This window comes from Hetaerina americana, unplaced genomic scaffold (genome assembly GCF_022747635.1).
Source record: "Hetaerina americana unplaced genomic scaffold, ioHetAmer1.1.p SCAF_5, whole genome shotgun sequence".
Classification (NCBI taxonomy): domain Eukaryota; kingdom Metazoa; phylum Arthropoda; class Insecta; order Odonata; family Calopterygidae; genus Hetaerina; species Hetaerina americana.
Window position 1 is genome coordinate 15849802 of NW_027287095.1, and position 13632 is coordinate 15863433.

Sequence of the window (13632 nt, forward strand, 5' to 3'; positions counted from 1 at the left end):
ATGAGATTGAGTGTGGAAAAAGATGGACCATTTGGTTAGCATGAAGGGAGAAGAGAGGATACGCGCAAATAAACAATGTTTTATATCAATAAATTATATGGAATTTCATTACATGTCTTGTGCCGTGTTCCGAAGGACTCAGAATTGCAGAAATGTACAGTTCCTGGATCCATCGGAAACCTATCGCACCATTGCAAAAATACCATTCATTGGTTTTAGTCCCAGAGGTTGCGACCCTCCAATGAAAAAATTCTTTATGATACGGATTATCTCATTTTCTTTAAATAATTTTAAATCTTTATTTTTAATCAGGGGATGTTAATTAATCATAATATTTGAGTTAATAAAAGGGAATCATAATATATTAAGTAAAATATATTATAGCATATAGAATTGCGCTGGGCAAAGAGGCTTTCACAAGGAGGAGGGAGTTGATGACAGGGAACTTCAGTAAGGATGTTAAGACAAGGCTCGTGAAAACGTTTATATGGAGCGTAGTTGTATGTGGTGCAGAAACATGGCCATTGAAGCAGGATGACAGACGTAGATTGGAGACTTTTGAAATGTGGGTGCGGAAACGGATGGAGAAGGTGAAATGGATGGCAAGGAAAACAAGTGAAGAGGTGCTGGGTATGGAGAAGGAGAGGGGATAGTTGGGAGAAATCATAAGAAGACAGGGAAAATGGATGCATATTGACCGGCAGTGGGATGTTGAAGACTGTGATAGAGGGGAGAATATTAGGGAAACGAGGAAAGGGCAGGAATTAGGATAGGGAAGTTAAAATGAATGAAGGGAGGCTGGAAGCATGCGGAGATGAAGAGGCGCTTGCTGTAGAGTAAGGATGTTGGGTTGTGCTTTCTTAGGAGAGGCAAGAGAATCATTTGGAAATTGTGTCCATCCAAAACCTACCGTAACTGGTAGATTGCCAAAAATAAATAATTATAGGATATATATAAAATATATGATCCAAAATAATATTAAAAACATATATGTATAGTATAGGATTAGTCTCTTGGGTCTCCCCGACTGCCACGCCCTCAACTCTGGAATGGATTGTAAGAATGCCCGTGAGCGACGTCACAAGGGAGCAGAAAGCCGGCGATATGACGATGCTTCGGTGCTGTCGTCACGTTCAAACAATGAGAATGGCGGTTTTTTATTGTGCTCCACCTTTATCAATCGGGGCGGAGGATGAAAGGGGCAGAGGAGGAGAGTGTGAGTCATTTTGAAAGGAGGCAAGCTTGTCCCTCCGGCAAACCGCAGGGACACTTCTCCCACCCCCTCTCCCAATTGAAGCCGTGGAGGGGGAGGGCGCAGGGTGCGCATATATAAAGGACTGCATCCAGCACCCAAATCCTATTCAGGAGGAGACCGAAGATTCCCATATAGCAGGCGGGAGACTCAAGAGGAACAACCATGGACAAAGGGTGAGTGACTGCGACATTAGAGATTCTTACGGGAGAGGCATGCATCTCCGCCGTTTGTTTGTGCGTGTGGTTTGTCGGGGGTTTTGCGGGCAACGCTCTCTCGTGGCGGGGGAGAGTTCGTTTGGCCACCCGAGGTCAAAGTCACGCTCACGGGTCGTCAATCAGAGGATTGGTCTGAAGTGGCTCTCCGCAAAGTTGTCCTTTTCAAATCTGCCAAACTGTCCCAATTCTTCTTGGCCTCCTGCACCGATGTCTTCCATCATCTGCACCTTTAATTTGACCTTTCCTCTTTCTCTCTCCCCGTGATTCCCTCAATTATGGTCCTGAGGACACCCAAGTGCCTCACGGTGCGCCCAATTATTCGCCCTCTTCTATTAAGCGTCCTCAATGGACCCTACTCCCTTCACCCGCCCTACGCAAAATATTTACTCCTTCATCTGTCGCAACGTCTTTTCATTTTATTGTATTGCAACGCCACATTTCAATCGCTTTCAATCGTTATCGTCCAAGTCTCTCATTCCTAGAAAAGTAGAGTCAACATAGTATATCTGTTCAATAATCGCTTCTATAGCACTGTTTGCCATTAGTGGTAATTTCATTTAATATTTTAGATAGAGATCCTTCTTAGTCATCCCTATTCTGCTGCATTCTTACTTCTAGCTGTCGTCTTGGTGTCTATTAAATAGTGCAGCTTGTTTCAGCTTGTCTTTCATGCAGTTAGCCTCGTTGCCTTGGATTTAATTTTGCCCGCCTTGAAGTCCTCTGCCTGATTCCCATTCTCCGTCCTGGCTGAACAGGCCTTAATTCTTTCTTCTACTTATAACTACATGTGTCGTCGCAATGTATTCATCCTTCCTCTTAGGTACCTCTGCATGCTTCCGTACGTGGAGCAGAGAGGTATGGCACGGATTGATTCCGGTGCCCATTTCTCATAACTACAAGTCCGCTCACAAATCACCGTAATTTGCCCGAGCGAAGTCTGCTGGCGAATCACTCTTGTTTTCCTAGATTGTAAATTGTGAAAATTTGACATTTTAAAAATAAGTAATTGAAGATGCGGTATTCAGGAGATTTTTAAATCAATTTTTAGCTTTGCGAAACGGGCCCCTAGTACTACTTCGAGACAATGTCGCCGCTGAAGTGGATCCGATCGGAGTTTCCTCCCCTCCATTACCTCATCCCCATCTTGTCTGAGGAGAGTTTTAAAGACTGAGATAGATTTGCGGAAGGGAAACACGGGGTCTAAAGTGGCATCATCGCGAACAACAGCAACTGTGATCGAATACGACAACGGATGTGATTGGCTTCCATACCTGGCGCAGTTGGGTGATATTTTTGCACATGAAATTGAAACTAGGCACTTCAAATAAAGGTATCTATGCCTACTGTAACATGTTCATCAAACGCCGACAGAATATTAGTTAGAAAAACACTTATTGCAACCATTTACAAAGCATGTATTGTTACCGAAGTTACTCTTCATTGCATAGCCTGTCAAATACATAATTTCTACACATTGTGTAGCGTGCCACTCGGATGGACTGCATCTGGCGGTTCGTATTTCGAAGACGTAGTCCGTTATCTCCCAACCCCAATCTGCGGGGTGGCCACCAATTTCCTGAATTCTCTGATTTTTCCCCACGTTTCCCTCGAGAGCTGCAGCCGGCCTATGATGGCATTCGTGAGTGATGATTCTGCAACCTTGTGCACACAGCAGCACATAAATATAATAAAGGGTCTTAAGATTTAAGCAAATCATATATTCCGAAGCTCAAAATTTATTCATTCTAAAAATGGTGAAGATAAAGAGTTTCCCGAAAACCAAGGCACGGAAGATCGCGTCCACTTTCCCTCCAATCTTCGCTTTCACTTTGGCATCTCGCTGAAGTTAATGCCGAAATAATTTTTGTTTTGTGCCAATGATTCAACGAGGAACGGATATAAGACGGGTTCATGGGGTTCATGCCCTTGGAATATATATATATAAAATAAATAAAGTCCTGTTGGCATGTTGTCATGTTGACACCAGTGGTTTTCATTATTTTAAGTTTCGCCATCTTATTGAGAGACGCAATTCAAATGTGCTCAACGAAACGTAAAGCAACAGGTTCTCTTCGTGGGCCAGTATATCTGTCTTGATGTGTTACATTCCAAGTGTTTCTCCCTCCGCAGTTGCGCATTCCAGTCAATTGTCCCTCAGCTGTTTCCAACCCAATTGGCTGCCCTTACTTATAATCATATTCCCACCGCGTCTGTTTCCTATACACATTAAGTTATTCACAAACCTATGTAGTTGTCCACTCATACCTCAGCACTTCTTCCATTAGCCTTCCTCCCACTTCCATCCACTAATTATTCTCTATGGACGCATATTTCCATTTGCCTTCTTTCTTCCAATATAGTACGTAAGTCTATAAATAATTCAGAATACCCACTTAATGCAAAAATTATACTTCATCTTTAAGAGGTAGATTTTAAGGTGTGCGGCGAACAAAGCATATGTCTTAAACTTTTAACTGCCCATGGCTTTAATCGGATTTTTTTTCATTTGAGACGAGTTCCATACTGCTACGTGATTTCCCGGTATTAATTCTGAGGGCCGTAACCATAAAATAGCTTTAAAACGCTCCATTGCGTTATGATTTACGACCTCTGAATGCAGAGGAGACGTAATGTATTCCTAATGGAAAGTCGCGAGTAGGGTTGCCCTGTGCTGAGACACGACCTTCCCTGGGATTTCTGAACACCGTTACCGAAACCTTATTCCATGCACTCGGCGCTTCAACTGCCTAGGAATGAAGATAGTAGTGGAAGGTCGAGAGGCATAAAGCAACCCGCGAAGTTTATGATGGCGAGGCCTTACGCAGATTGAGTCAATAGAGGCGCCTCCGTCTCTCTCTCTCTCTCCCTTCCCCTCTTGCCGACATAGCTTCGATGACATCACGTTACCCTCTTTTTTCACCAGGACGCAAGGCGCCTCCCTTGTTGCCAAGACGTTGTGCAGTGCGCGTAATTGGTGGTCGTCGTCATGGATTATTTAGTTATCACGCTCGATGATTGGAGGGAATTTCATCCCGGTTGGGTAAATTGAAACATTATGAGTGACCGAAGAGACGTGACATTTTTCTGCTGACTGATTCATCGTTTTTCTCCTCACTTTTTCGTGAACGTTTCACCCGAAAGCTGCCGACCTATAACGGCAATCGAAGTGGTAGGTACTGCATTGTATTGCGTTCTCCTATATGCATATAATGCTTTTAAAAAAATGGTGCATGCATGGCTGGTGACCCCCAACTCCCCCCCCCCCCCCCAGTTATATTCCCGCCGCGTTCCCGACTCATTCTTCGCATTTCCGCCGAATGGACTGCAATCCAATCTGAAGATATCGCCCTGCTCTTCACTCCATCTCAACCCATCTCTTCTTCATAAACAATAACTATGGATTACCATACCCCGATACTTCGTGTAAGATAGAAATGATTATGATCAAGGTCGTTGGAGGCTACGGGAACCACTAAGCACAGAACTGGCAAGAGTTCCTAAGTTTCTACCTCTCTGGGTTGAGCTAATTGATAGATATACAATATATCCATAAACTTTCAGGAATATAAAAATTATGATGTAAAAATAAAATGTCTCTACGTCTACATTCGAGAGAAGAATGTGCTAAATGCATCATAGAATTTGAATGAGGCCGAATTCCTTCAAATATGTGATTTCTCGACTTGCTGAGCCTGGGTCGTCTCCGTAGGCCCTGTCAGGGTCTTCCATGAAGATTAGACTTTTGATAATCTCTCCCTGTGTCCCTCACATTACGTCAGGAGGTGGCGATCATCCACAGGAGATTCGTAGATAAGACGGTTATAGGGGTTGCGCCAGGGATCACGCTGCGTTGGAGCCCCCCTTACTCCCCTTATGTAATTTCTATGTTGCAATCCACTCCGCAGGTGGGTGGATATCGCGGCTATTCTGAATCGCTGCTTTCTGACATCTCGAATTTTGATCAAGTATGGAGCATACAATTCGATATTTAGATGCCTATCATTACAAGCTGGGTTTACGGTTATGATATGGAAACCAAAGCCCAGTCTTCTCAGTGGAAGGGGACATCTTCCCCGCGAACCAAAAAAGCTCGTATGTCGCAATCGAACGTGAAGGTGATGTTAATCGTTTTCTTCGATTGGGAAGGGGATTATTCATTATGATGATGTCCCCAAAGGACAGTGATTGGGCAGCATTATATGTGAAGAGGTTATGTGAAGGTTAAGACACGTCATGTTGCAGGAGACACCACAAAGTCCAGGTGCTTTCATCACGACAACGCATCGGCGCACACATAATTGATTATTGCTGAGTTTTTGGCCTAAAATAGTACACCGGTGATCCCCCAGTCACCCCACTCTCCGGTTCTTGCTCCAGCGGAATTTATTCTATTTTCTAAGCTGAAATTCACCTTGAAAGGATGCCGATTTGAAACTATTGAAGACAAAATTGTAGCGCAGACTTGAGGGTAATCCCGATAGAAGCGTTCCAGGCTGCAATCGAAAGCTTGAAAAAACGTTCAGAGTGTTGTATTGACAGCCATGGGATGTATTTTGAAGTCGATAAGCATCATTAAAGGGTAAAAAATATAATCAAGTATTTATTCAAACAGTCCCATTATTTTTTGAACAGATTTTGTATTAGATTGTTGAAATTTCACAGATTATTTTATGTCTACAAATCAGTTACCAATGCTATAGGACACCGTATGCCTGGAAACGCAGCTCAGCTCGTCCCTTCTCCTCATTTTAGTATTCTTCTCTGCCAACCATTTAGCGCTGCCGCTGTCCTACTTATCGCCCTGCTTTCGCTGACGGCCCTGGTCGCCAGCGATGGAGCTCAGGGTTTGGGTGATATCATCTACGATGCCGACGACGACCTGGACCTCCCGGAGCCGGGACAACTGAAAGAGGTGAGGTGACACTGCGCCCAAAATACAAGGCGAATGCAAGAGTGGTGTCCCTGTATTGGCTCAGGACCGGAGCTTTCGCTTTCGGAGTTGTGACCTCAGAATCTTGACTGTAAATTTCTTAATATGGTATCCATTGCGACCGAAATCTGTCTCCCTACTTTTAAAATGAAATCGTGATTTGAAAAATCACCCCTAATACTCGTGCCCTACTAAAATCACAGGACCCATATCAAAATATTTCATTGCTAAGTATTTAAATGGTTCGTTTTATTAATTCTGGCGACCAGATGAAAGTTAAAATCGTTCACAGATGTTGAGAGAATGTGTTTAAGCCAAGAACATTTCCTAATTTAATACACATCAAATAGAGCCTTAGAAAACATATCTCTCGTCTTTTCTTTCTCGATTTATTAAAAAAAATGTCGGCGGAAATGTACGAACATAGGGTCAGTAGAGCATTGTTGATTCTAAGAATGACATTCCAATACTTATTTCATATCACATAGCAGGTACAAGTAAATTATGAGTTTGCGTTATCTTTGATAGGGTTGCATTTAGGGGTTGGTGAGTTGGTCACAGTATTTTTTCCCAGAATGTCGAAAATATGATAATGTGCAAATCTGATTCCGGCATGGAAAAGCTGGACGCAAGGAAACCTGTTCAATTACTCATATCTGGCCAAACCAAGTGTCGTTAATTTCGAAGTAAATTACCGTTATATACATAATTCCACTGCGAAAATCCAAAGGATTAAACATTCAGCAGCGATTTCTATTAAGTATTCTATGATGTACTGACTAGAGTTTAATTTTATTACCAAAGGGTAATTTGCAATTAACAAATTTCTAATCTCGGATTAATAAATTTTCAACAGTGAATTCGTGAAGACATAAATAGTTCTTGAATAGAAGTTTTCTTTCTATCAAACCTCTGGAAATACTGAATGTCGTGCTTGTCCTCGTCAGAGTATGGAGAACTTAAAAGAGTGGGGATTAATGGTTTTCAAATTGGTTTCTAGGGCTGTTTTCCTGTTGTTCCGTTTCCAAAATTAGGCGATTGACACCTACACAATGTAAAATATAACCGTATGGCGTGTAATTCAACAACGACAAATGAGAATGCTGATAAACGATATCATGTCATTCTCACATTCGCTACAAAAATCGTATAGAGAACACGTGATCCAATATCCTGGCTAACGGAATTTGTCCTCTAAAATTTTCAATCACAATTGAAAGAATGCCAGTCATTTTCAAACTCATTAGTATAAGCGCGGCAGTTAGAGATGAAAATTGTTTTCTATTTTATCAACACTGAAAATTGCCGACAGAATTATGATCACATATTCCCAAGAGTAACAAATTAGCTGTTTGTATTCTCCACATAAGGTGCCGTTACATTACGTCCCAGAAATAGGACAAAAGATGGGCAAATATTGGGAGAGGAGTTCATAGGGTCGAAACGCCTTTTCTAATTCACCCCTTCGAATGTATATAAAAATCTGACAGATTCGCTACCCTATGTCATAGTCAAAATTTGCAAAAAACGAATACTACCTGATACAGCTCCGCATTTAGCCTTCAACTGCCATGGCGCACGCAAGTATGAACACTCCTCACCCCTGGCGATGAAACAACAGGTTCACGGGATCGTTACAATGTCCCCTTTCTGAACGATCTCGATCGAGGGTAGAGAGGAGTCCACGAAAAACAAATACTTCAAGCCGTGTGTGATTTGTGCTTGCAGGTTGGCCGGGAGAGGCGCCAGACGTGGATGGGCTCTTCAATCCAGCATGCCAACTGCCGCCTCGAGCCCTCTCCAGGCTCCACAGTCCAGGGTAGCCTGTTCCTCTTCCAGAAGCGATGGCGCTGGGACTACGTCAAGGTCAAGGGCAGCCTGTGGGGCATGATGGAGCCCAAGGAGAGGTTTGAAGTCTTCTTCCACGAGAAAGCCCCACCCTCAGAAGGGGATTGCGACGCCACTGGGGACACCCTCTTCGGGTCAAAGGTGAGAAGGACACAGATACGACGCGGGGGTCAAAAGGATACAAAGCCTCAAGAGTCTGCAATACAGTGACTTTCAACTTTTCTTTCAACAATAACTTTTGCCTCCAAATAAAGGGCTTTGCTATGGGAAGTAGATTCAGCCCTTCATATGCAAACCTCCACCTCGGTGTCCTGGAAGAGACCTTCCTTTCCAATTATCCTCTGAAACCCCTCCTGTGGCTCCGATACATTGATGACATCTTTCTACTCTGGCCACATAGTATAGATTCCTTCAATTCCTTCATCTGCCAACTCAATGATTCCTCATCTCTGTCCTTCACCTCCACCATTTCATCCTCTCAGATCACCTTCCTCTATGTCAATATTTCCCTCAGCAATAACAAACTCCTGACCTCTATCCACACTAAACCTACTAAAAAACAACAATATCTTCATTACAGTAGTTCCCACCCCTCCCATACCAAGCGCTCCCTCCCTTACTCTCACTCTATCTGCGGACACCGTATCTGCAACCCTCCCGAATCCCTTAGCAAATACCTCAAAAACCTTCAACACTCCCTCCTTCAACGAGGACACCCAGATTATCTCCACTATAAAAAAATACTCAAACATTCCTACACCCCCAAGCCTCCCTCAACCACAGACTCCCACCCTCTCTCAATCTGTACTACGTACTTCCCTGGCATTCAGTCACTCAAATTCATCCACAAAGACCTGTACCCCATCCTCAAAAATCCCAACATTTCCTCCAACCTTCCTCCCAAATGCCCCTCTGTCACCTTCAAACGGCCCGCCAACCTAGCAGATCTCCTCAAACCCACCAAGCCGTTCTCAAAACCACCTTCCACCCCCAGAGCCACACCCACTCCATGTAATCGAGGAAAATGTAAAACTTCCCCTATTTTCAACGCTCCACCCCACTCCATCTCACCTTTTAACTCTCTCCTGCCCTCCCATCCTGCACATCCAAGAATGTTGTTTACCTTCAAACCTGTAAACCCTGCCCGAACTTTTACATAGGCAATGTTTCACACCCCTGAACCTTAGGATAAACAATCATCGCGCCTCGTGCAATCCCTCCTCCCCGTCTGCGGGTCTACCCATCCCTAAATATGCTTCCCATCATAATACCACCTTTAACCAGTGCTACAATGTTTCCGTTCTAGCGTCTCTTCCCCATCCGATAACCCTATAGAATAAAAACTCTAGAAATGGCATTCATACGGCTTTGCATGGCCTATCAGCATCCGGGTCTCAACGTCTTTCACTCATGAGAATGGTCTGAATTGTCACTTTGTGGAAGCGATTCATATCGGAGAGGAGAATACTTAGTTTTTCCGAATGAATTTTGGTGTGCATGGCCTGTGTTTTGACTTTCAGGGTCTTGATTACGACTTTGTAAGTTGAAACCAGGGTATTGGATGTTGCAGTATAATAGCAAATTCTATATTATTCCCCGGGGCCGATTTCTAGATATTTCTCAAGGACTTTAATCACGTTTCAACAGTTCGTTTCGAAACGATGTTCTGAGATTCAATAAAGGACACAAGGCCGTCATTGGCCTCCGATACTCGGCCAATCAGTTTTTGGGGTTTTGCCGTTGAGGGTTCTTGACCTATTCAGTACCATAGTAATCAAATTGTTGATTTAATTTCTTAGGTGAGGGTTGAACTCATTCCGTAATAAGACCTATGTATGTTTCGTAGTGTGCGTGAAATTTCCGCATCATTAGGCTGATCAGGGGAGACACTGTTCTGCCCTGTCCCTTACAGATGTATGTCGCAGCGGAGAATCACGTGTCTTGTGACGGAGATGGTCACCAAGCTTGGTTTAATAGGTAAGGCTGGGTAGAGCTCGACTCACACTAAGTTCAACTGCACGTGTGAAATTCACACATTATCAGAATAGAAAGGGTGGGTCAGTTCCTATCCCTGTGCCACGCATAGTTTCTCGCGGTTCCAGCGTTCTGCACACTAGACTACCACGACCCAAAACTAAAGTGGTACCCATCTAAGGGGGTTCTTTACGTGGTTTATAAGGAGCATCTGGCAACCGACAAATTATATAGCTTGGGCCAGAGCTGGGAGTTGTATAATTTCTCCGGGATTCTAGCCCAGGCCCTCCAGTCATTAACCTCCACGGTTCCCACCCACTGCTTTACTCAGGTACAGATCACGATATGACCATGTACACGTCTTCGTCTTCGCAGGGTTACGAGGGGTACCTGGGCCAGGTGAAGGCCAAGGGGTACGGCCGTGCCACGGGCTTCAGCCGCGGCAGTCGGGTGGTCACTCTCGAGAGCGATCGGCCCAACTCCATCGTGGGGCGCTCCATCGTGGTCACCTCCCTCGCGACCCGGAAGCGCGTGGCCTGCTGCACCATTCAGGGAGAGTAATGGCGGGGACGCCGACGAAACGACCAACGTGGGAATGCGACCACATCGGTATCCGCCGAGGAAACATCCTGCCTCTCCCTTCCCTCGATCGCGGATAATGTTTTTGTTTGCGAACTTGAATCGCCAACGGCAATGAGCCAATCGGCATTTTATTATACTAAACATACATATGATTCATAAGAAAATAAAACATAGACCTATCAACAGCAAATCATTGTTGTCATTTTAACCGTTCCCCGAAATTCGCAAGTCTGCCGTAAGTCAGGGCCAGCGTCCATTTCCCGCTCTCTGTTTTGCCGGCGAGACACCTTAATGGACGCACAGACGAAAATAAGTTCCAATCCGCGCCATCTATTACCCGAACGGCGTGGTACTGGATCAAGTGAGAAATATAGGGATGGTGCAGTGGCTAACTTACTGGTCACCCACCCAGAGGGACCTGGTTCGAATCCCGGCAGATATTTTTCAGTGGTACCCCGATCTCTACTTGAGGTATGTTTGGAGAGCAATTTGAGTGAGTACGCCGCCCGTCGGATGGAACGTTAAGCTGCGGACCACATTGGCGCCTTTCGTTAAGAGTAGGCTAATATTGACGCCGGGTTTCTCTCCACCCTTCCTTTCTCATCCATCCCTAATGGCGAAATTGACCATAGTTGTCGGTCGCCTCCCCTAAAATCTACTTGATCAAGTAGTATAACATATGATAAGATTCTTTATAAACTGTACAGATAGCGAGTGCTCTGGCACATAGGAGAGAAAGCAGGGTGATTGGAGGAATCCTTACTTATGTAAGTACGTAAGTAGCCATGCGATCAATGAACATTTACTTGCAAGAAAACATATTACAAATTCACATGAAAGTGACTTTCGGCTGAAAATGATAATATTCAACGAAAAGCCTGAACATATTTAGAATATTTAGCTGTTAATAAATTGCACCGTCTACTAATATTTATACTTAAAATGCAGCTCAAGGTTCAGCTGTTGATAAGTGAAGATCGAATTACGAATCTAAAATGTACTTGCGAGCGGTCGGAAATTTCTAGACCCGCATTAATCATGAAATCAAGGTCCGCAGCATTCATTCTGGCGATTATGAAACGGCCCCGATCATGCTGGGTCTGTATCCTACGATATGCCAATCATTACATTATAGACCATTTATCGGGGACTGAAAGATCTTTGATACGGGTAATCAAATTTTACCTTTGAAAGGGTTTTACAAATTATCTCCCTCTTTTTGTCCATTATGTGTCAATTCAATATCGCCCTTTGAGCTCACGATGAAATGTGCTACTTTTTCAAAGTAAGAACATTATCTCCATTAATATAATATATTTTATTCCTATTTATTCCAAGTCTATTTTAGTCCATCGGGTACCCAGTGCTATACGACACCAATAATTTGGGTCAAATGAATGCAATGAGTATTTTAAAGAATTATGATGATGCGCATTCCAATTTCTTCGAAGATCAACGCATACGGATATTTTTCAGCTCAAATTTTTAACTTTTGTGAAAAAAATAATTTGTCCTGGAAAGCTTTCACCGTCGACTTCTAAGAAAGTAACTAATCTTAAGATCAGCTTTCGGCTAGGATTTAGTACCAAGTTAATCACAAATCTACAAATTGTCTTATCTCGATTACTCCATCAATCACATGTCTAAAACGTAAATGAATGGTCAACCGTCATGGTTGGGAAATACCTTCACTTTATAGTTATGCAATATGTCCCATAAAATTCACAGACACGAAACTAATTAGGCATTCCAAAAATAATATAATTACGTGAACAATCATGAACAAAAGAAAAAGTTAATATTAAAAACATTTCGATGCCATATCAGCTGATCTAAAATATCAAACGAATAACGAATATGTTTGAGAGAAAAGAGGATATGGGGAGAAAATGAAAACAAAAGCCACACCAAAGAGTCAATCCAAATATTCACCGTGATATCAAATCTGAAGCTTATTCAGATATGAAAATGGTCGAAAATCATCCTCCAGTTCATCGATGGAAAGTCCTATGACTAATTTTGAAATAAAATAATAGCAGAGAATATTAAGTTGCGTAAGATTCTGCGATGCGATATTACCAACAAAGAAAATATAAGCTTTAAAATATGACTATTGACTTCAAAAGTGCATTTTGGCGTAGCCTTCTTAATCGTTAGATGAGCTAAATGTTTAAAACATCCATTGGAATATTATAAAAAAATAAATAAATACATATATTTAAAAAATTAGTCAAAGTGTCACCTAAGCCTCATACCATACGGATTTCATAAATATGACGAAAGATATGGTGGTGGTGGACTTATCGCATTAATCAATTCTATTGAAGGAGTTTCTTTTCGCCTCTGCAAGGCCGTGAGGATCAATAAGTACGACGCACTCTTCTGGAAATATTCCCTCGGCGAGGGTCAGGAGTCGACCTTTGACCTCTCAATGAAAGCCAAAAAAATAGTTTCTCTCGTTGTCAATCGGCTAACTCAAAAGAGAGCCAAAACTACTTCCAATCCGCATACGACCGATGTTTTCTGAATTTCTCATGCGAGATACCATGAATGGTGATGTGAATTAAGATAACACGATTAACTTTACACTTATATTCAAGCGCTACGGTCCCAAATCTTTGATCATTTTCATGAGAGAGAAATAAAAACGCACCTCCACGGAAGCTGTTACGCCACAAAGAATGGTTCTCAAATCTACCACTGTTGTTTTTTACGGCGCCACTGTCGCGTAAACATGGAAAAAGGTCGAAAAATGGATTACGGAGGGTCGATTTGAGATCAAATTAGTTCATCAGCTCTTAAAAAAATTCTCAGATCATCAATATTTT

General features: G+C 42.9%; 2 protein-coding genes across 2 annotated transcripts in view; one reads left to right on the forward strand and one right to left on the reverse strand.

The window, feature by feature from the left end:
* The window catches only part of LOC139693530 (uncharacterized), a 171915-nt gene that overhangs the window by 23943 nt on the left and 134340 nt on the right, over nt 1-13632 (reverse strand).
* On the forward strand, nt 1373-10985 carry LOC139694035 (uncharacterized). The gene is made up of 4 exons (XM_071592434.1): nt 1373-1428; nt 6247-6382; nt 8129-8389; nt 10598-10985. Exons 1-4 carry the CDS (start codon nt 1418-1420, stop codon nt 10781-10783), a joined length of 594 nt encoding a protein of 197 aa, XP_071448535.1. The 5' UTR covers nt 1373-1417; the 3' UTR covers nt 10784-10985.